Source organism: Leopardus geoffroyi, chromosome B3 (genome assembly GCF_018350155.1).
Source record: "Leopardus geoffroyi isolate Oge1 chromosome B3, O.geoffroyi_Oge1_pat1.0, whole genome shotgun sequence".
NCBI classification, from domain to species: Eukaryota; Metazoa; Chordata; class Mammalia; order Carnivora; family Felidae; genus Leopardus; species Leopardus geoffroyi.
Window position 1 is genome coordinate 71,537,486 of NC_059337.1, and position 24,147 is coordinate 71,561,632.

Sequence of the window (24,147 nt, forward strand, 5' to 3'; positions counted from 1 at the left end):
CATGAACGGGGGAGGGGCAGAGAGAGAGGGAGACACAGAATCGAAAACAGGCTCTGGGCTCTGAGCCATCAGCCCAGAGCCCGACGCGGGGCTCGAACTCACGGACCGCGAGATCGTGACCTGGCTGAAGTCGGACGCTTAACCGACTGCGCCACCCAGGCGCCCCTATTTTATTCTTATTCTTATAATTATTTACATTTTTTTGTATTTTATTTATTTATACTTTCAGATCTGTATTTACATAATTATATTTTATGTATTTCCTAAAGTACATAATTTATTCGAACATATATCAGACTGTTTTAATTATATATACATATATTCTGGTATATTCCAAAACTTTTTGTGTAATATAAGATCAAAAAACTCTGGAGAGAGAAAGAATGAAATATGGCCCTGTGTAGCAACATGGATGGAACTGGAGAGTGTGATGCTAAGTGAAATAAGCCATACAGAGAAAGACAGATACCATATGGTTTCACTCTTATGTGGATCCTGAGAAACTTAACAGAAACCCATGGGGGAGGAGAAGGGAAAAAAAAAAAAAGAGGTTAGAGTGGGAGAGAGCCAAAGCATAAGAAACTCTTAAAAACTGAGAACAAACTGAGGGTTGATGGGGGGTGGGAGGGAGGGGAGGGTGGGTGATGGGTATTGAGGAGGGCACCTTTTGGGATGAGCACTGGGTGTTGTATGGAAACCAATTTGACAATAAATTTCATATATTGAAAAAAAAAATAAATTTTGGTCAAACAGAAAAAAAAAAAAAACTCTGGAGACCACCAGATTAGACTATGGGCATTAGTCTCAGCCTAGATAAATGACAGTTTTAATTTTCAGGGGCAGAGGGAGGAAGTGGAGATGACACATACCAGAATCATCTACACATCCTGGATGCCATCCTTCAGGACAGACTTCATCCTATTCCACTCAAAGTATCAAATGTTGGGAAGAGGCTATCAGGCATGTGTGTATGCATGTGTGTATTCAATTCCCATGTGATTCTGATGGCTACACCACCACAGTGAGAACAGGGACAGATAAACAGCTAAGCAATTTGGGCTGCCGTGATTATAATCTGTACTTGGCAGTTCACTGAGAAACAGGTAAAAACAAATGTGGCTTCTGTAGCTCCAAAATATGAAGTCTCCAAAACTCAAGCAGTCAAAAGATCTACAGCAAGATATTTTTCAACAGATAGAAGCTGACTTGAAAATTTCAAAGATGAAAGAGGAAGTAAAAAAAGACAAAATCGCATAGAAAGAGCCTTCTATAGTTAAAAATAGGCTAAAAGAGACAAACAGAAGACTGAAAGTAACTTGGGCCTCACAATTTAAAATGTTTTTTTCTTTATCAGTATGGGCAAATGACCTAAATAGTCCATGTCCTAAATATGGGTTTCTGTGGAGATTCCAATATGCCGTGTGCCAGTCCTATCTTGTTTGGACGGCTTACCCAGTATGATGCAAGTGAAATCAGAGAGAAGGTACCACTTTTGTCATGTGTCGGTAGAGGCTGGTGCATCACCTAGCCACATCTGGAAGAATGATCTCCCTTATGATGCCAATGCTACTAAAAGCAGGTACCCCTGGTCCACTTTGGTGCGGTCAGTGGCAAACCTCATAAATCCAATCACTTTCAGTGATGAAACCACCAGGCAAGAGAATAACTGTACCATGCCATGGAAATTAAGTCAGGGTCCAAAATGTAGAGGTATGCATGGGGAAGAGAGGAAGGGCATATAGGGTCAAAGTTACTCTACCAATGAGTTCCTCCCAGACAGAAGCTTTGTTTCCCCTCAAGCTCAGCTCCCGCTCCCAGGTCTCCGGCCGAGGGAGCTTCATCCGCTTCCCAGCTCTGCTAGAATCCCATGGCCCAGGGAGGCGACTTCGAGAAAACTTTTGTAGGGTGGATGGGTATCTGCAACAGAGGAAGAAAAGCTTATCATTTCCAGGCCAGCTGAAAATAACTCAGAAATGAAAATGTCAGTCAGTCAAAGTCACATTTACAGGCCATATCTGCCTAAACTAATGTTGCTGGGGTCAGAACTACAGGCGCTGGGACCATGGATGTTGAAAAAGCCATGGCGTTACCCAGGTGGAAGGTATGCTCAGGGTGTGTCTTCTCACCTGTAGCCCAGCAGAGCTTGGACATGCTGAGCAGGCTCCTGGATATGCAGTCGCCGTACTAACTTCTTCAGGGTGAATCTCGGCTGAATTTTCTTTGGCACTGCATTGTAGGTCTCCTCAAACTGTGGAAATATCCCTCAAGTCACACAGGGGTCATTTAATCTATGACCATAGTCACTTGCTTCAGAAATCAGAACCTCAGACCTCCAATAGCTATGAGGTCATTTCTTTCCCCAAAGTAGATCTAGGTAAAGAGTAGGAATGGGGGCAAAAATCTGCAGCAACAAGAGTTTCTGCAGAGAACACATGATAGTAGCTCTTTGGGGTCACTGTGTTTCATTTATACAAGATTGAGCCATCAGTAGTTACCGTGAAATAATTGGCTTGTGAAAAACAAGATTGGGATAAAATGAACAGAGAACATCTTATTCTTAGAAGGAGGGAAAGGAAAAAAGCAGCTCTTATTTAAATCACTGAGACTTGGAGGAGGAGGTAAATGGAGGTATCAGCACAATGCAAGCTGTGAGGAATGAATAAACTGAAAGAAGTGGCTTCCAGAATCATCTATGGTAGAAAAGCCAAGTTTGGGATGTATTAGGATAAAGAGAAAAAATCAGTTGACCAACTGAAAATGTATTCTCTTATAACACTACCATACATTTTCCTAACAATCAATTTTAATGATGATTGGTGACAGCCAACACTTATTCAGTGCCACGTACTGTTAGTATGTATGTATGTATGTATTTAGAGAGGGAGAGACTGCAAGCCAGGGAGAAGGGCAGAGGGAAAAAGAATCCCAAGCAGGCTCCACACTCAGCACAAAGCGTGATGCGGGGCTCTATCTCAAGACCCTGGGATCACAACCTGAGCAGAAATCAAGAGTTGGATGCTCAACCGACTGAGCCACCCAGGTATCCCAGAAATACTTCAAATTCAGTAACTGATTTAATCTTCACAAAACCCCAATGAAGCACCCAATGAGGTGCTATTACTATCCCCATTTTATATCTGAGAAAACTGAGGGAATAGAGGGTAAGTCATTTGGCTAACGTCACATAGCCCACAAGTGGTGGTGGTGGTGGGATTGAAACGCAGGACTAAGTCCTGATTCTATGATCTTAACCACTAAGTGCAGTGCCTTATTTGTCATTAACGCAAAAAGGTTTTGTTTGGTTTGTTTTTCAAACATCCCATGAAAGGTAGATGTTTCACACATTTGAAAGTCACTTATCCCGCTGGACATGCCACCTGTCAGTAAATACCAAGGGGGGCAAACTGAAAAATAAAAGGAGCCTTTCCCTGTGCTCTCAAAATCTGACCCTATTATCATGACCGAGAAGTGACCAGGTAGGAAATTGATATGTGCCTACCACATCATTAGTATTTCTAAACCAAATGGAATTCCATTTCAAAATATTAGTTGAGAAAAAGTTGAACATGCACATATAGAACCCCGGAACAAGGCACTCACCTTCTTCTGTTCATCTTTAAGAGGATTAAGGTACCTTGGCAAACGTTGTGTCTCAGAAAATGGGCGCCCCGTCTTCTGCAGGGACAGAAAAGCAATTTCATTTTCTTATTTATTATTTATTTTTTTAATGTTTATTTGAGAGAGAGAGAGAGACAGTACACGTGTGTGCACAAGTTGGAGAGGGGCAAAGAGAGAAGGACAGAGAAAATCCCAAGCAGGCTCCATGCTTAGTGCAGATCCTGACACGGGGCTCAATCTCACTACTGTGCGCAATCATGACCTAAGCCGATATCAAGGGTCAGATGCTTAACTGACTGAGCCACCCAGGGGCCCCAATTTTTATTTATTTTTTTAATTCGAGAGAAAGAGAGTGAGTGGGGGAGGGAGGAAGAGGGAGAGAGAGAATCTTAAGTAGGCTCCACACTCAGCGTGGAGCCCAATGTGGGGCCTGATCCCATGACCCTACGATCATGACTTGAGCCGAAACCAAGTCAGATGCTCAACTGACTGAACCACCAGGTGCCCCAGAAGAAGCAATTTCAAAAAGGGAAATGGAGCTTGTCCCTAGAGAGGTTCATTCCAATAGTTCCAAAAACCCCTCTACCAAAAAGAAAGCCACTCAGGAAAGAGGTAAGCCCTGCCCTCTCTGCCCCTGAGCTCTGCTCGGCTCCTCTGCCTTTCTCTGACTCCTTTTATTTCTGGTAGTAGGAACATCCCAGATGCTCAGTGTGGGACCTCCCAGAGTCAGCATGTTCCTCCGACCCCCCCCCACCCCCGCCACCTTACAGAAAAAAGGGGCCTGGGCTGTGAATGACCAGGTTGACCAGGGACTGACTGGAGGGAGGGGGCGCCGGTGGGGGCGTCTCTTGGCCCGGTGCTTCCAAGGGTTGTACTTAGCCAGCTGGTACTCATCAAACTGGGCAAATTTGTCAGTCATAGCTGCACGCAGGCAGGCAGGCAGGGGCACCAGCTTGTCCTCCTCTCCTTTAGCCAGGTCCTATCAGAGAGGGAAGAGAGGCCACCAGAAGTGAGACACAAACCAACCCTCTAAAACAGGGCAAGACCGCTTCATGGGGTTAAGTGAGAGCACATAATACGAAGGTGGTTCCGAGCCCCAGCTCTAAAGTGACAACTTCTATGATACTAGGCCAGTCATAAACACGAAGTCCAGAATGAGACCAATTTTTCTCAAACTGCAGTCCAGCCCTTCTCAATCATCTTCCCCCTGTTGGGCAACCCAACCCAGTCCAGGGAGAAGCTGTCCTGCCTGGGCTGTAGGGTTGAAGACAGCTAAGGGAAGGTAAAACTGGCTGAGAATTTTCTACAGGGATGCAATGAGCAAAGGAGAAGGAACCAGTAAGAGCCAAAGCTCAGGAAACTGAGTGCCATACCTGGTAGAACTCAGCTACCTGGATCCAATCAGAAGGCAGCTGGACAATGGCACAGAAATATCGTCGCAGGTGAGGGCGGCAGACGGGCAAGAAGGCAGCAATGGCTAACATTTTGTTGGCCACATCCCGGATGTTCAGCTGCTGCCTAGTGTACAGACATGCCTAGGGCACAGGGTGGGGAAGGCAGGCATCTTGGCCTCTTGTCCCACAACGTCATGCCCAAAACTAACTTGTGACCCTAATCTGCCTTCATAAAACCTTTCTTGAGCCCTTTACATGGTCTATAAAATAGAAAGTCCAAGCCTCTGGGCTTGGCATTCTACATCTCCATAATCTAGACCTTACCCACCTTTGCAGCATGGCTTCTTTGGAGTCTGCTGATCACCTCCCAAGTCAACCAGGCACTTAGAAGGCTTCCCACCATCAAGTTCTATGGAAATTTTACCCAGGGTTGAAACTGCTGATTAAACCTGATGTCTTCCAAAGCCTCATAGAAAAACACTTTTTCCCCCTCTCCTCTGCTTCTGAAGCATTCACTACCTATTACTCCATTTGCATTTATATAATACTTGGAGTGTTCGGCTTCCCTAACAATATCATAAGCTCCTTAAGAGCCAGATTCAAGTTTAATTACATCTGTTAGAATGACCCTCAAGGCATAGCACTGTGTACTTAGCCTGTGTACTTACTAAACAAATGAACCCTAGTATACTCCTTCCCAATCTCATCCTCCCCTGCTCCTCAGAGAACCCCAGGGACTAGCCCGCAGACTCACCCAAAGATCATCTTCCCTTCCCAGGTGAACTTCCTCCTTTCCACCCCTGGTACCAAGCTGGCCACTGACCCATCACACACCATGGCCACAGTTCCCACCTCCCCGCTTCCCGCTCCCATCTTCTCCCTCACAGCACAGTACCTTGAGGATGAACTCAGGCTCCAAGGGGGCAAGTTCACTACAGATTTCAAAGAGGGACACTGAGGTAGGGTCATGTGCATCTTTTATGTTTACATTTGATGCCAGCGTGGAGCACAGCAAGCTCATGAGAACCATCTGAGAATCAGGAAAGAGAGGGGAGAAAGGAAAAAAGAGGGAATGAGGACCAACTCAAGCACCCACACAGGCTAACTTAGGAAATCTAGAACAGAGAGAAACAACTCCACATTCAGGAAGATGTTTGTCCAACTGAGAGGTTTGAAAAGGGGATTAGGGAGTGAGAAATAAGAGCTGGGCAATGCCCCCTCTCTTTCCCCTTCCATCTGTGGAGGGGATCTGGCTCGGCCTTTGGTCACCACCCCTCCCATGCCACCCCACACCTTCCCCCACCATCATCAACTTCTCCCCACCTCTGGAACTGTTACCTTCTTTTCCTTAATGGCCTGGTCAGTGGGCTCAGAACAAGATCCAGAGTCCCCAGCAGTGAGCTTCAGGACCGGCTCCTCCACTTTCTCCTCCTCTCCCAAGCTTAGATTATAAAAAGGCATTTGAACCTCTGCCTGTTCCTTCTCTTCTGGCATTTTCTCTTCTGAAGAGGAACAATGATCCTGGGGATAGTGGCACTTGTTAATCACAGCATGCACCCACAGTCCCTCAAAGACTGATCTGAAGGCAGCTCCCAGGGACAGGAAGAGTCTACATCTATCTTCTATCATCTAAACTCCTCCCCCTCTCCCTTTACTCCCCAGCACGGATCTGTCTTGGCTGAGGTAGTGACCCCTCACTGTTACACACACCATCTTTCCTGACTCAAGCTTCTGATGCTTTGGGATCTCCCCCTGCTTTCTTCTCCTTGCTGATGCCACAGCTTAGGAGCCTGGGGCCCTTCACAACACACCTCCTAGGATACTATTGAGGTATTTTGCATTCAGAAGAAAAAGGGCCAAGTCCCAGATCAATCCCCCAGCAACCTTGAGCTGCTTGACCTCGGAGCCTCAGCTTTTTCATTCCCTACCACCACCTACCTGATGGCGCCATTAGATTAAATGGGATAATATATGTACGGCTCTTTGCAAATTGCAAAGTCTCAAATAAATGTAAGATAACAACAGTAATCCTGAAAATGACCCTATGAAGTAGATTTTCATTGACCGTATTTTTTAAATAAATTAAGTAATTAATTTTTTTGAGAGAGTGCGTGCAAATGGGGGAGAAGGACAGAGGGAGAGAGTGAGAGAATCCCAAGCAGGCTCCATGCTCAGTGTGGATCTTCAGGTGGGGCTCTATCCCACGACCCCGATCTCACAACCCAAGCCAAAATCAAGTGTTGGACGCTCAACTGACTGAGCCACCCAGGAACCCCTCATTGAATGCATTTTAAAGAGGAAGAAATTAAAGCTTCAAAAAGTTAAATCTTGGCCAAGGTTGTATGGCTTGTAATTGGCAGAGATAGTATAGCCTTTGCCTCAGTCTGAATCCCAAGTCCAAACAGAAGGAATATGTGTTTATCTACCGATTCTGCCCTGTATGTTAAATGTGCTTGTATAGACGTGTACAAGTGGATGTACCTTTACACATATACATACAGGAAAGTGGACCCCGGTATAGCAGATGTGTCTCACGCCTGATGTAAAATCTCAAAAGCACTTAATTGACTGTTCCTACAATATCACTACCTCTCCTCCTGAGCAGAGGCTTTCTCAGGACTGAGCCTGTTTTGGCTCTGTTGTCTAGAATATCTGAACCAGATATGCAATAAAACTAATGATGCTGAATAACACAGCCCAAGGGTAAAGGTCACCTCAGGAAGAGGCTCTGAGGGCAGAAGGTACACAGGCACAGAGCAGCACAGAGGGAAACTGGCATCAAAATCTAGGGACTACAGCATCCAACAGACATGGGTGGATTCAACATGAGTGCCTGGAGCTATTACCAAAGCTGTTTCAGGAGATCTCTCTGTGGCAGAGATGGATTTAAAGGCCCCGGGACAGGTAAGATGGCCTGGCCCCTCAGAGAGGCACTGGGCCCTCCAGGTTGGAGGCTCAGAGAGCAGGCAGTTGCTGATGTTCAGGCTACGATCAGCTTTCACCAAATCAGCTCTCTGGAGACAGTGGAGCAAGGGGCTGGCATACACAGTACTTTTTAGAATGGGGAGTGTGGCCAGACACTGATTCTCCAAGGAGAGGACGTCTGGGTGGACAGACACATGCCCATGTGGTTTCTCCATGGTCTTCAGGTCAGGAAGTGTGGCCAGGCACCGGTTTTCTAAGGAGAGGATGTCTGGGTGGGCAGACACATGCCCACATGGTTTCTCCATGGTCTTCAGGTCAGGAAGTGTGGCCAGGCACCGGTTTTCTAAGGAGAGGATGTCTGGGTGGGCAGACACATGCCCACATGGTTTCTCCATGGTCTTCAGGTCAGGAAGTGTGGCCAGGCACCGGTTTTCTAAGGAGAGGATGTCTGGGTGGGCAGACACATGCCCATGTGGTTTCTCCATGGGCTGCAGGTCAGGGAGTGTGGCCAGGCATCGGTTCTCCAAGGACAGAATGTCCAGGTGGGTAGACACATGTTGATGGAGTTTCTCCATAGCTGGAGCCCAACCAGTATGTGCCTAGAAGGAAAGAAAGACAGGTGATGAGCTCCTAGCTGCACTGGAGTGCATTTGCACCGGGAGTATGTCTTTTCAATAGTCCTCCTGGCAATGCCAGTGATGTGCAGGCAGAGAACAACCAAGGACTGGGTTCATTCTAAGGATGCATTCAGAGAATATTATACAGAGAGAATACAAGGAGTACTCTGAGTGAGAAGGGTAGGGAAAAGGTAAGGCAGTAGCTTAAGAGCAGGGAAGTTTTAAGAAAAAAAAAAGTCTGGAGATGAAAAGGACATGTCTTCTCATGAAAGAGCCCCTTACAGCTTGAGTGTGATCCCAGCTAAATATAGGGATCACACTCATAATCTGGACTCTAGATTCTTAGCTCTAGAGGAACAAACGTTTTTTTTTTTTTTTTTAATTTTTTTTTTTCAACGTTTATTTATTTTTTTGGGGACAGAGAGAGACAGAGCATGAACGGGGGAGGGGCAGAGAGAGAGGGAGACACAGAATCGGAAACAGGCTCCAGGCTCTGAGCCATCAGCCCAGAGCCCGACGCGGGGCTCAAACTCATGGACCGCGAGATCGTGACCTGGCTGAAGTCGGACGCCTAACCGACTGCGCCACCCAGGCGCCCCGAGGAACAAACGTTTTGATCAAGATGTCTATATTCACCAACCTCAACTTCCTTGCCTCCTACTCACTGTTCAACCAACTAAATGGGATTTTGTGGCCTCTATTCCTCCAAAGCTATGCTATTGGTTAACCAATGGAATCCTTGTTACTACAAGAACAGACACATCTTGGCCCTTATCTTACTTCATCTGTCAAGCAGAGTATGACCCTGTTGCTTACTCTGTCATTAAAACTCTCCTTTCCTCTGGCTGCCTTGGTGCTACTGTCCTGGTTGTCTTCTTACATCTCTGATCTCCTCCTTATGAAGATCCTTTCTCTGTCATCCCCTGAATGGTGAAGCTCCTTAGAATTCTATTCTAATCCTTCTATATATTTTCCGAGGGTAGTCTCACCTACTCTGGCTCCATATAACATTTTCATGCTGGCAACTCATAAATTCATTCCTTGATCTAGATCTCATCTGAGTTTCATATCCATTTATCCATTTGCCTGCTGGACATCTCCACTTGGATGACTCAAAGGTACCCAAAACTCCAGACCCCAAATGTATCACCTTTCTCCCACTCATCCCCATATCCAATCCCTCTCCTTTCCCCCCTCCTCTGCTTACAGGGGTATGGAGTGAAATAGACTTGAGTTTGAATCCTGATGGAACCCTGAATCTACTTGGGCTAGTTACTTAAACTCTCCGTGCCTCAGTCTCCTCATCTACAAAAACTGAGCTAAATGCCTACCTCACAGAGTTATTACAGCAATAAATAAAAAATGTTAAGCATTTAGAGCAGTGCCTGGTAATTAGTAAGTGTTCAATAAATGGAAGCTTTTAATATTTGTTATTATCATCATCCAGTAAGCTACTAAATCCTATTGATTCTACTCCCTCAGTGTCTGTCAAATCTATCTAATTCTCTCCATTCTACCCACCACCACCTTTGCTGAAATCCTCCTAGCTACATGGCACACAATATGTAGATCTGTCTAAAGGAGCTCCTCAGTACATACCCCAGCCACTATTTACTACATCACCTTGTTTATTTTACCATGAATAAAAAGTGATTTTGTTTGCTTACATGTCTACTTGTACACTGTTTCTCCTTACTAAAATAAAACTCCCTGAGGGTCAAGGAGCTCCTCTTTCTTGTTCACATCTGCATAGCCAGCATCGTACACATAACCTGGCTTCTGATGCTCTCCCAGCCTCATCTCTTACTGCTACTCACATCTAAGCTGCAACCATACAAACTCTTTTAAGCTTATGAATTGCCCAGGTATCTCTTGACCTTGGATCTTTACACAGGCAGACGCCTAAAACACTCTTCCTTGTGCCAAGACCACTCCCTTCCCCAGCCCCTCCTTTACCAGTCCAAATTCTACTTTCCTGTCACTCTGCAGGCCTCAATCTAATAGTTCGTCTAAGGAACCTTTGCTGACAGCCAGAGCCGTCTGATGTCGATAGCTCTATGTTCTCACAACAGCAAACTTTCTCTGTCATAGACACATCCTTATATTGTAATTGCCTGTTTGTCTTCCCCCCTACTAGACTATAAGTTCCTGAGGACAGAGACCCCTTTAGCCTTGTTCACCATTGTTTCTACAATGCCTAGTCAGTGGGATTCAGAGGCTTTTGAGAATCTAGTGAAAGCTATGTAGATTTTTCACAGAAAAACATGAGTATATTCTATTTTGCACTTAACTGTCTAGGAGATTCATGGATCTCCTAGAATCCCCATTAACAGCAATTTTAAAACCTCTGCCTGAGAAAATGCTTGAATTTATACCATTACGCGTGTATTTACTTACTTATTTGGACAAGTGCTTATCTCCTATTTACATTGAAGTACTTTAGGATTAAGTATGCTGTTAAGTCTATCACTTAGATCTTAATATACAAGAGCTTAGGATCAGGAATGCAGAATACTTCCAAGACTTGAAGGGATTGTCAAACCAGAACTAGAAAAGACAGTGATATCTCACCAGATACCAGTGTGAGCAAATCACATCAAGAATGTCGGCCTCTGTGCCCTGTACACTTCCATCATGTCTTTGCATTATATAAGCCCCTAGGGAAAGGAGTGGGGGTATCTCGGAACTGACTCAAGATTGACAACAAACAAAAAACTTACAATAAAGGGGCGCCTGGGTGGCGCAGTCGGTTAAGCGTCCGACTTCAGCCAGGTCACGATCTCACGGTCCGTGAGTTCGAGCCCCGCGGAGCCTGGAGCCTGTTTCCGATTCTGTGTCTCCCTCTCTCTCTGCCCCTCCCCCGTTCATGCTCTGTCTCTCTCTGTCCCAAAAAAATAAATAAACGTTGAAAAAAAAAATTAAAAAAAAAAAACTTACAATAAAAAGTAAGTTAAAAGAAAAATACAGTTAGATATTTTTTGCACCCTGGAGTTTGTGACGGGAATTCAGCTGGACTACCAATGAAAAGTAAAATCCCATCTCTAGCTCCGTTCTCCAGAGATAACCACGGCTAACAGTTTGCACGGTTTCAGACACTTTTCTATGCATATACAAATACATGTTTCTCCATCCCCACCCCCCGCCCCTTTTCTTCTTCCTGTCCACAAACAGGAGCATTTTCCACACTTAGTGTGTCTTGGAGACCTTGCCATGTTAACACATGAATACCCACTTTTAAGTGGGCTGCCAGTCTCTCCTGTTCCAGCACACCTCCTTATTAGAGGCAGTGCTCGCACCACCTACGGTTCACTAGCGGCAGCTACTCTCCCTTCCCAGGAGCACTCGGGGCAGAGGAGTGAAGACTCATCTCACCTGGTCTCTTCCCCGGGCCTTCCATCCCCTGCCCCTCCCTCCTCCTCACGGTCCCAGCCGGCTCTCCCACTTCCCTTTCACACTCACAACCCCTCCCCGAGTTCCGGGAGGGCGCGGCGGGCAGACTCCCCCCAGTCGGCGCAGGCCCTCCGCGCTCCCGGGCGCTTCCTAAGTGGCGGCGCTGGGCCCTTCCCGCCGGCTTCCGGCGGCCGAGCCCAGCCCCGGGTCCCAGGGCCCGGGCCGGCTTCTACCTGCGCCTGGACCGCCCCCGGAGCCAGTGGGGCCGGAGATCCTGGCTGTCGGACGCTGGGCCTCTGGGTTCTCGGCGGCCGGAAACGGGAGCTGGGCTCTTGGCTCCACTGTTGGGAGGAGTGGAAGCCGGAGGAGGAGCTGGCGGGGAGCGGGGAGGGAAAGCGACCGGGCGGGGTGTGGCCGCCTTGGTGCAGGCCTGCGAGCCCAGCGCCGCTGGGAAGTGAGGTGCCCGTAGGGGATCTAAACCCGTGAAGGACCCTGCAGCCTCCTCTGGGACCGGAGTTTACCAACCCCCCCTCCCACCCTCCATTTCCTGGTTCTTTTTCTCCTGGCCAAATCCCAGTTTCGCTAAATTTCCTCTCCTTTCTCCTGTTACATCTTCAAACTCCGTTTCCTGGGAAGGATTTTGGCATGTTCTCTGCCTATCTGGACTCCTTTTCTCTTGGTATCAAAGAGAGTTGGACTCTTAATTCATCGTAAAGTTACTTGGTGAAAATGGAAACAAAAGGTGAGGGAAAGTCTAAAGGCAATGAATGGCCTGTAACCAGATGTAGATATGGATTAAGGCGGAGTGAACTGAGAGCGTGCCAATGTCCATCTGAGAGATCCGTGGATTACAAAGAGTCTATTTGGAACCATCCTGAAAGGCTAAGCAGAACTCTTCCCAGAAGATGGGGCCAGGGGGAGGAAAGAGACAGTGACCTCTAGGATGCTAATTCTAGGGCCATTTCATAAAGAGCAGAGCCAAACAGATAATAACAGAAGAAATATGTTTACATTGGGTAAAACAGATTATCTGTCTTCTGGAAGATATCCCCTTCTTTAGGGAGGTACCCTTCATTCTCAGATAAACACCTGAGCTTCAGCGCAGATTTGGGTGCCCCCAAATCCTATCGTCTCAATTTATTGAGCCAGATTCGTTTCTTTCCTTAGATGCTTCCCTTACTACCTACCCTAGCAGTCCCAACACTCCCTTCTTATAACAAATGTTTTTATGCCCCCTTTATAACTCTGAACTACAATTTATAAATAATGTATTATACCTACATAAACAATTTAAAAATTTATAAAATGTCTAAAGAGATATAAAAGGGTAAAAGGAAGATTATTTTTTATATAACACTATGTGTTTATGTATGTAAATGTTTGGGAGAGCCCTGCTTGGCTCAGTCCATTAAGCATCTGACTCTTGATTTTGGCTCAGGTCATGATCTCGTGGTTCATGAGACAGAGCCCTGTGGCAGGCTCTGCACTGTCAGCAAGGAGCCTACTTGGGATTCTCTCTCCCTCTTTCTCTGTCCCACCCCTGCTCATGTGCACACATTCTCTCTCTCTCTCTCTCTCTCTCTCTCTCTCTCTCCTTTTCTCTCTCAATAAATAAATAAATTTAAAAAATATGTTTGGGCACAATATTCAAGAAGACACAATATAGTCCTCAGATGCATGCAGCTCTATATAGAATCACCTCGAATGTAACAGTCACAACTCTAGCATGATATGGGGATGTTATGATGGTGATTCAAATACCATGAATAGAGGTGCTGATGTGGCATGATTTTCCAAAATGACAAATAATCTCTGGCAAATTTTTGAACAAAACAAGGAGTGATCATCCCATGATATTTATAGCAGTGGCACTCCCGGAAAGTTCAGGATATATTAAACCAAATATGAAATGCCTGTGTTTATATTTAAAATAAATTCAGGTCCTAATTTCAATGGCTTTTCAACTACACAAATGACTGGCAAGTCATTCAAAGTTGTCAGTGATGCAGGCATGTTCCTCATTATGTGGGAGGGTCCTGCACAGTTGCTGAATGTCTACCAATCTTGGCTAGATGTTAATCCTACTCATTAAATGTCTATGGATAACTCTAATGATTATGAGAGCAAAAAAAGCTTCCATGAATTCCTGAACCCACCCCCTAGGCACGTTACTGCCCATTGGAGGTCTGCCTATAGGGGAAGGGGAGGAGTTTGGTGAAAGAACAAAGATCTAGGGAACCCCCAAGAAAGAGGCTCTGCAAGGAGACAGGAGTGGTGGCGTATCTAGAGGATGGAAGGAAGAAGAGTCTACCCAAGACTTCCTTCTGAAGGCCTAAATCTACAAGACCTCTTCCCCTTGGAATAAGGGAGGTACTGTAGGTAATTGTCCCAACCTCAAGGTGTCCTCCTCTGTAGCTCTCTGTAGGAAATGTCTGCCTGCCCTACCAGTGAAAGAACAGCACATGCAAGCCCTTCCAGCTTAGTCCAATGAGCACTGAAGCCTCAGATCTGAGGACACTAGGGATGCAGGAAGAATAGCAACTGGGGACTACCACTTCCTAATTTACTACAAAGATCTAGAGTTTACTTTCTGATTAGTTGCAGCAGCAAAGGAATTCAAGGCCAGCAAAGCCTAAACACTGGAACCACTGGAGAACTTTTAAAAATTCCCAATCCCAGGCCACACCCTAGACTAATTAAATCACAGTCTCCAGAGTAGGACCCAGGCATCAGTAGTTTTTGAAGCTCCCTCAATGATACTAATGTGCAGACAAGTTTGGGAACCTCTGCCCCAGGGTCTTGCTAATTTAACAGTGGGCTGTGGACCACCAGCAGCAGCAGCACCTTGTTAGAAATGCAAACTCTTGGCCTACATCCCTGATCTGTGAATCACAAACTATAATTTAACAAGATTCCCAGATTATTCCCACTCACATTGAACTTTGAGAAGCACTAATCTTAACAAGAGGAGTGCACCCTTAACAGCATTTCCAAATGCTGGGGGACGAGCCTGATGACTGGTGTTTTAACAGGTTCTTTGGGCAATTTTGATATATGCTGATGTTTAATAACCCCTGATTAAAACTAAGATTGTTGCTTACCATCCTCCATTACCCACCCCCCACCTTGAAAATTTCTGATTCAGTAGATCTGGGATAGGACCCCAGAATTTGTATTTCTAACAAGTATTGCTCAGGTAATATTGATTCTGATCTCTGATCCCAGGACCACATTTTGGAAACCACTGGTCTAGAGTGATTCCCCAAAGAGATAGTCACTACCTACCCCAGTGAAGCTTAATAAGGAATGCCCTTTGCCACATCTGAATTTCATATATATATATGTATATATTTCATATATATTGGGCCCAATTTGATTCCATCTCAGTTAGAGAGCCACTGACTGATCCCTAAAGGATATTTCAGCTGGACTTCGAGGGAGCCAGATAAACTCTCTCTGCGTTGCAACAGAGAAAATCTCTCAACTGGCAAAAAGTTTACAAAGTCCAAGCTTAGCTTTTCTTTCAGGTGGACAATGCTAATGGCATCTTGCCAATATTTGTTCTTTTGAGTTCTGCTTTTCTATATTAGCCACCCTCTTGAGGAGAAGCAACCTTTCTTCAGATTACTATCATTGATTAAAGCAGGGAGTGTTGCCAAACAAATATACTAGAGCTCAGGAGGCATTGTGTTCTCCACTGTGTTAACTCTCATAGACTGATCTTATTTGCCTCATTTCCTAGTTCTTAGAGGATACCACTCCGTTTTTCCTTTATATCCAGCCTACACCACTAACTGCTTATCAGTGGCACTGAGCTACATGTCTAAGTGATGAGTGTAGTGTCCAGGCTGATTCCTTTCTGGGGTAAAGGAGCACTATCCTCTCAGCCCTTAGAAATCCCTTTATTTTTTTTAATGTTTATTTATTTTTGAGAGAGAGAGAGAGAGAGAGAGAGAGAGAGAGATGGGGGGAGGGGCAGAGAGAGAAGAGGACAGAGGATCTGAAGCAGGCTCTGTGCTGACAGCAGTGAATGGGGCTCAGATTCACAAACCATGGGATCACAACCTGAGCAGAAGTCTGACACTCAACTGACTGAGCCACCCAGGCACTCTTAGAAGCCCCTTTATTTAGGGCCTTACCACCTATGAATATTGCTCATCTCTTCTCGTCAGTTTTATTGCACATTTCTTGTCCTCCCTCATTTTGATTCAACAAACACCTGTTCACTAATATAACATAATAAGGTGTCAACTACACTTCAATTAAAAATATTGTTTAACCTATTAAGCGTCTATCAAGTGCAAATGATAGCGTGTAAATTGTATAAAACATGAGTTCTTCTCAAGGCTTCATGGTCTCATGAAGGAGATAGATACATGCAGAAGTCACAAAAATACCAGGCAGATTATGAGAAATGCTATATTCCACTAAGAAACAAACTATAGGGTTATGTGGGGAAGGGACTTTGAGCAACTACCTGGAGGGATAGGACTTTGAACTGGGAAGGGCAGGCCTCCGATAAGAATGTAAAGGCCAGCGCGCCTGGGTAGCTCAGTCTGTTAAGTGCATAACTCTTGCTTTGGCTCAGGTCATGATCCACCGAGCCCCTGGTGGAGCCCCAGTCACACTCAGTGTGGAGCCTACTTGGGATTGTATCTCTCCCTCTCTCTCTCTGCCCCTCCCCCACATGCGTGCATGTGCACTTTTTTTCTCTCTCTCTCTCAAAATAAATAAACAAACCTTTAAAAAAAAGACTGTAAAGGCCACTGGTTTCAGTGGATTTTTCCTCATTTTAAATAATTGCCTTTAGATTTACAGCTTGTGTTTCTGTTCAGTCTAGCCACTGCCAACTTTAAAATATCGCACAAGTTGTGATGTATGTGATATACTACTACAGTAGTACTTGGCATCCCAAAGGAGCCCTGTGGCCATCTGAAAGCCACAGAAGCCAATCAGTAGTTTACAAGAACTTCAGGGCCTTCTTCCTTCTGACTCCTCTGACTCAAAACAACCTTGCGACTGGTCTCCAGCCTGTTGACATTTGCCAACACCTCTCTTCATCCTCCTTCAATGAGCATTTCCCACTGCGAGCCCTCCTTCCCTGCCTAGTCTCCTTTACCAGGTATGGCAGATTAAAGTAGACCACATATTTTTTTGCTTCTCCTGCCACTGAGAAATGGAGTCTGATTTTTCTCTTCTTGATTCTGGGCTGACCTGGTGACTTGCTTGACCGAGATGCATGGCAGAAGTGTCAGTCTGTGACTTCCGAGGCCAGGTCAGAGGAACTTCACACCTTCTACCCAGGACTCTTGGAATACTACCTCTGGGGGCTGCCACATAAGTTCAACCACCCTTAGACTGCCACATGGAAGAGCCACATACAGGTGCTTCAGTTAACAATCTTGGCTGAACTTAGTTTTCCAGACCTCATCACCAAACACGTGAACCAAGCTGGCTTGGGCACTCCAGACTAGTCCACTTGCAGCGAATACAACCAAGTAACTTCTATCAATGAAAATAGGACAGAAGAATCATCTAGCTAAACCCTGTCCAAATTTAAGTGAAACCAATGACACATAAAGTCATGAGAAATATAGTAAAATAGTTTTTGTTTTAAGTCACTAAAAGTTTTGGGTAGTTTGTTATGTATCATTACAACATTGGAATACTAGACCTGCAACATTTAAGGCTAGTTTACATCAGATTACATTGTAGCGAACTCACTGTCCTAAAATCTTGTTTGTTTGTTTTTTTTAAGTTTATTCACTTTTTTTTTTTTTTCAACGTTTATTTATTTTTGGGACAGAGAGAGACAGAGCATGAACGGGGGAGGGGCAGAGAGAGAGGGAGACACAGAATCGGAAACAGGCTCCAGGCTCTGAGCCATCAGCCCAGAGCCTGACGCAGGGCTCGAACTCACGGACCGCGAGATCGTGACCTGGCTGAAGTCAGACGCCTAACCGACTGCGCCACCCAGGCGCCCCATAAGTTTATTCACTTTGAAAGAGACAGAGAGCACAGGCAGGGGATGGGCAGAACGAGAGGGAGAGAGAGAGAATCCCAAGCAGGCTCCTCAAGATCAGTGTGCAGAGCCCAACGTGGGGCTCGAACTCACAAAACCATGAGATCATGACCTGTGCCGAAATCAAGAGTCGGATGCTCAACTCACTGACCCGCCCAGGAGTCCCTCCTTAAATCTTCTAAATCACTTAATTCCCCATACATTGGTTTGTGCAATAGTTCCTTGTAATAGAATTGCTTATCATGGAGGTAGGTTAGCTAAAGTAGATGCCAATCCATGTGGCAAGCAGATCTGTCTGGACAAGGAGCCTCATATTTACAGAATAGGTTACACTCCCTCATCATTCATTCAACAAATATTTATTCATTGATATCAAATTAATCAACATCCAAACCAACCTCTGGGATGTATGCAGTGAAGTCACGTTTTTCTAATAGCTGTACGGCCCACAGTTAGAGTCAACAAGTACAAGGAGACACTGGATCTATCAGATCCAGCACTCCTTCCTACCCTTGATCTAGTCTTTGTAGTGAGGGAAGTGGCCCTGTTTCTCAGCTTACAGAGAGGTATTGGGAAGAGGTCTTGACAGAAGACAATGAATAGATTTAATATATTGTTCCCATATATTCTTCTGCCTTTTGCATAAAAATTTAGTATCGATTTCCATACCCTCTTGGGATACTTGTTTTTATTTAAAAAAATTTTTTTTAACGTTTATTTATTTTTGAGACACAGAGAGACAGAGCATGAACGGGGGAGGGTTAGAGAGAGGGAGACACAGAATCTGAAACAGGCTCCAGGCTCTGAGCTGTCAGCACAGAGCCCGACGCGGGGCTCGAACTCACGGACCCTGAGATCATGACCTGAGCCGAAGTCAGCTGCTTAACCGACTGAGCCACCCAGGCGCCCCAAGGGATACTGGTTTTTAAAGAGTATCAGCACTAAGTGATCCCTGTTTGTTACCTAACAAACAGGTAACTTTGGCACCTGCTCCTTGCATATTAGCAAACACGTGTTTAAACAGACTATGCAAGTAGTCAGAGGCCATTTGGGATAGCCACATTCTAGGTATGTACCACAATAAAAAACTTACCAAAATTCACTTCAGAAGTTACCAGGGCCAGGTACTCTAGCACTTAGCATCATATCCCTTAGCACTACCTCTTGTAAGGACCTGGAAAGAGGAGTCCATGCTGTGGATTAGTGATCCTGGAGGCTGTAAACCAGGCTTGGACAATCTTACCTCTTGCTTGCTAGCCACATTTTAACAGTTGGAGAAAAACAGCTCTTAACACTTTCCTAACGCTCACTTGACAGTCCAAAGGGTTCAAATGACTTGCCCAGGTTGAAATAGCTGGTCAGAGAAGGAGCTAGGACTAGAACACCAGTCCCTTGATTCACAGTCCAGCCCTTGGCCACAGTAGCACCTGCTTCCTTTGACATGTCTTTAGCATTATTGTTTACAGAAGACCACTGCTAAAATGAACCATTGCCCTGAAGGCCTTTTACATGAACACATTAAAAGAGTATATCAGGGGACAACTGGGTAGCTCAGTCAGGTAAACATCCAACTCTTGATTTCAGCTCAGGTCATGATGTCATGATTGTACCATCAAGCCCCACGTGGGGCTCTGCATTGAGCAGAGCCTGCTTAGGATATTCTCTCTCACTCTCTCTCTGCCCCTCCCCTGCTCACTCTCACACTCTCCCTCTCTCTTCCAAAATAAATAAATAAATAAATAAATGTTTTTTTGTGTTTTTTTTTTAAAGACTATGTCAGCAGTCCATAAGTCTTGGAAAATGGGACCTGCCTGAGAAGTACAGACTCATATCAAGAAAGTAATCATATTGGGGGTGCCTGGGCGCTCAGTCTGTTAAGCGTCTGACTTCACCTCAGGTCATGATCTCAAGATTCATGAGTTCAAGCCCCAAGCCAGGCTCTGTGCTACAGCTCACAGCCTGGAGCCTGCTTCAGATTCTGTGTCTCCCTCTCTCTCTGACCCTCTCCTGCTCATGTTCTGTTTCTCTCTCTCTCTCTCTCTCTCTCAAAAATAAATAAACATTAAAATTTTTATTAAAAATATTTTTTAAAAGTAATCATATTAAAAATATGATCAGGACACCTGATCTCATATAAGACTTGAATGCTGTTACTGGGTGGGCAGGGCATTTCAAAGTAAACTCTGTATGTTAAAATAGTAGACTTGGGGGCATCTTTTAATGGCTTATAGGAACAATGACACAAAACATGGGAATTAGGATGGTCCCAGGAGGACTGGAATACTTGGCCACCATGTTAGAGTAATCTAAGATGGGTGGAAATGGTATAAAATTGTACAAATTTGCACTCTGGAGTCCAACAGATCTGTTTTTAAATTCTGCTTTGCTATTGATGGGCTGTGTGACCTAGGCCACAGAAAAAAATAAGGTAAATAATCTCATAAACCCTGAATGGCATAAGAGACTGGCCCTTGAGTCTGCATAAGAGCAGATGATGCTGATCAGGTAACGGGGCCAGTCAGAGTCCTCTATTTGAAAAGTTTCACCCAGTATATTGTACTTATAACAATCCCTGACTCAACACATCTTAATAAATTAAACAAACTATTAGAAGAAGAGCCCTTTGCTCTAGCTGAGCTTTGAAATTCATAGCTAGTATGTGTTATAGTAGTTGGATGTCAGATTCCTCAAGATTACGTCTCTAAGCTTCCAATACCATGTATACCCTTTAATTTCTCCCATTTATAGAGTCCAACGATGAGTTTCATGAATAAATCCTGCCCCTCCGTGGAGATGGATCTACATCAGAGAGATGGCACAATAAAGAAAGCAGGCTCGAAATCCTTCTACTTGAGTTTAAATACATGCTCTACACTTACAAACTGTGTAACCTTGGGTAAAAAAATTTTTACCCACTGCTCTAAGCTTTAGTTGCCTTATCTGTAAAATGGGGGATAACAGCATCCACTTTTGATGGGTTGCATTGACATTTAAATGAGATCACGTATATAAAGCATTTAGCACACCACCTGGTACAGAGCGAGCATTTAAACAATGTTAGCTATAATCTCCAACAAGTGGTTTTTACTTTGTTATGAGAGAGTTGGCTTTCATCAATGACAGTTTGCTTGAAAAGTATGTACTGGGAATCAAACTGCCTATCTGATGATTAGTCAAGCTGGTATATAGTTAGAAGAACCTTAACCCCCAAAATGCTTTTGCCTTAGCTAGAGTCCCGATGAACCCACATCCTTATCTTGGGAGCAGTGTTAGACCAGAGTAGTTGGGGATAAACTTTGTAACCCTTTGTGTGGCACTCATGGTCTCAGAGGCCTATCTTGTTTGACATCATCTAGCTCACTGATCTAAAAGGATGTGGCCTGGGAATGCAAGCTGGTGCAGCCACTCTGGAAAACAGTATGGAGGTTCCTCAAAAAAACAAAAATAGAACTACCCTACAACCCAGCAATTGCACTACTAGGCATGTAACCAAGGGATACAGGTGTGCTGTTTCGAAGGGACACATGCACCCCCATGTTCATAGCAGCACTATCAACAATAGCCAAAGTATAGAAAGAGCCCAAATGTCCATCGATGGATGAATGGCTAAAGAAGATGTGGTATATATATATATATATATATATATATATATATATATATATAGTGGTGCATATATATATATACATATATATATATATATATAATGGAGTATTAGTCGGCAATCAAAAAGAATGAAATCTTGCCATTTGCAACTACGTGGATGGAACTGGAGGGTATTACGCTAAGTGAAATTAGGCAGAGAAAGACAAATATCATGACTTCACTCAGATGAGGACTTTAAGAGACAAAACAGATGAACGTAAGGGAAGAGAAACAAAAATAATATAAAAACCAGGAGGGGGACAAAACAGAAGAGACTCATAAATATGGAGAACAAACTGAGGGCTACTGGAGGGGTTGTGGGAGGGGGGATGGGCTAAATGGGTAAGGGGCACTAAAGAATCTCTTCCTGAAATCATTGTTGCACTATATGCTGGATGTAAATTAAAAAAAATAAAATGTAAAAAAAATTAAAAAATAAAAAATAAAAATGCAACAGATTTTTGTATATTGAAAAAATAAAATAAAATAAAAAAATAAAAGGATGTGGCCTTGGCACTATCAAGGCACACTTAAGGACTACCAGAGCATACTTTTCTAAATGTGCCTAGAGTTCCTTAAGACTGTCCCAGGCTCTGGGGCTCACAACTATAACAGCACTCTGATGTTTATAGTACAGCTAGTCTTCCTATTTTATGGATTAAGATACTGGCATTCAAAGTGATTAAGGGATTTACGATTACCAAAACAGTAATTGATTTGGGGCTCGAACCCAAGTTACTGATTCTAATTCAATATGCTTTCAAGGCGTACCTTTTTTCCACCATTCTAATCACTAATACAGATGATTATATCTTGAATCATCAACTATAACAATAATACCATGAACATCTATCTCTGAGGAAAAAAAGACTATAATCTCATGGCTAATGACATATAGTATATCCCTGCATATATGTATTTTTTTGTATTGCTAGGACCTGTGATAAATTCACACTTTTCCACCTATAGCCCCTTGATCCCAAGGGTTAGCCAGGATTTGGAATATAAATAGCCTGTGGCCCTGAAAGAGTGTTAGGACTTTCCTGACTATAGACCTAAACCATGATGCTTGTTCAAGCCAGCCACTTGATTCTTAGGTAAAGATATGTCACCTGGAAACTGCTCTCACAAAAGACTTTCCTCTTCATTATCCAGACTGTGCCACATTCCTTGGCTCTTTGCACTTTACAAAGAAGGGTTTGAATTACATGATTTCTAAAATCTCTTCATTCCATGATTCTATTAAATAATCTTTCTGTGCAGTATTTCACTCTTCTGGTTGGACACTGTTGCTTCTACAGCCCAGACCATCTGGGTAAATAACGATACATGGTTTTGTAGCTAGTAGGATCTTTCACCCTCCCCCCCCCCTTTTTTTTCATTTTTAACCCTTTGCTGCCTTCAACTTTCCAGGTGTCCAAAGCATCATACATGTCGTGTTTTTGACAGAGAAAATATTGGGACAAGAAACCAGTTACGTTTCTATTTCAGCAGTTCAAAATCACATATGAGTCAAGTGAAGAAGAAAGATAAGGGGAAAACAAGCCTAAATGACTTCAAAGCTTTGTGTCTAGGAAAAAGGGAAAATGAGAGTGTCAATGAAGCCTGATGAGTCTGAAGTCATGAGAGTGGTACATCCAAGTAGAGGTGAGGAATGCTGAAAAAAACAATAGTCTAGAACCCAGGTGAGTTATTACGACTTTAGATGGAGGTGAGCTGTCTGAAGAGGAACATAAAACAAGGTAAGAGAAGAACATGGGCAATCTATAATGAGGCACAGAAGACAAAGTACTCAGGTAGTCCAATGCATTTACTGGTACATCAGCCCACATGCTCAATTCTATTCAGTTCCTGAGTCAGTCTTGAAAAGATGTGAGCAATAGTAGAAATCCCTCCCTCACTCACAAAGGAGGTTGAAAGAAGAGCGTAGAGGGAACTAGTAGGGGGAATATCTAAAACACCTTGCCTCTGGGGCGCCTGGGTGGCTCAGTTGGTTGAGCGTCAGATTTCGGATCAGGTTGGTTGTGATCTTGCAGTTTGTGGGTTCAAGCCCCGCGTTGGGCTCTGTGCTGAGAAGCTCAGAGCCTGGAGCCTGCTTCAGATTCTGCATCTCTCTCTCTGTCCCTTCCCCGCTCGTGCTCTGTCTCTCAAAAATAAAGAAACGTTAAAAAAAAATTAATAAAAAAACCCAAAACACCTTGCCTATCATCTGATGTACCAAAGGTAAGAATCCTGGGCCTCTATACACTCACCAAACTGTAGCCTAATCCCTGGATTACCATGATTGCCCACTCTGTGTGAATGTTTTCCAGCCTAATTCCTGTTTCTCCTTCCTCTTCTGTTCTGGGATTGCAATACTACCTTGAATTTCAGACCACTTGGCTAGGGCCCCAACCTGTTACTTGCCCTATATCAGTCCTCTCTCACTGAAGAGTGGACTGTTGACTGGTGTCCTGCTACAAATCAGAGGCCTCCTTCTGCCTTCTCACTCTATCCCTAGTTTAAAAACTAAATAATGAGGGGCACCTGAGTGGCTCAG

General features: G+C 44.3%; 1 protein-coding gene across 14 annotated transcripts in view; it reads right to left on the reverse strand.

The window, feature by feature from the left end:
- The window catches only part of TEP1 (telomerase associated protein 1), a 46,352-nt gene extending 34,042 nt beyond the window's left edge, over nucleotides 1-12,310 (reverse strand). For 12 of the 14 annotated variants that reach the window (XR_006704809.1, XM_045450174.1, XM_045450177.1 and 9 more), the window contains exons 1-9: nucleotides 12,178-12,310; nucleotides 7,859-8,536; nucleotides 6,351-6,533; nucleotides 5,908-6,042; nucleotides 4,992-5,153; nucleotides 4,436-4,597; nucleotides 3,601-3,675; nucleotides 2,127-2,248; nucleotides 1,760-1,917 (exon numbers count right to left, since the gene is read on the reverse strand). Coding sequence is in view for 13 of the 14 variants with exons in the window: in XM_045450174.1 (XP_045306130.1) it covers nucleotides 1,760-1,917; nucleotides 2,127-2,248; nucleotides 3,601-3,675; nucleotides 4,436-4,597; nucleotides 4,992-5,153; nucleotides 5,908-6,042; nucleotides 6,351-6,533; nucleotides 7,859-8,512 (1,651 nt within the window). In the remaining variant the exon portion in view is untranslated. The other 2 variants (XM_045450171.1, XM_045450173.1) reach the window with 2 other exon arrangements.
- Between the last annotated feature and the right edge of the window lie 11,837 nt (nucleotides 12,311-24,147).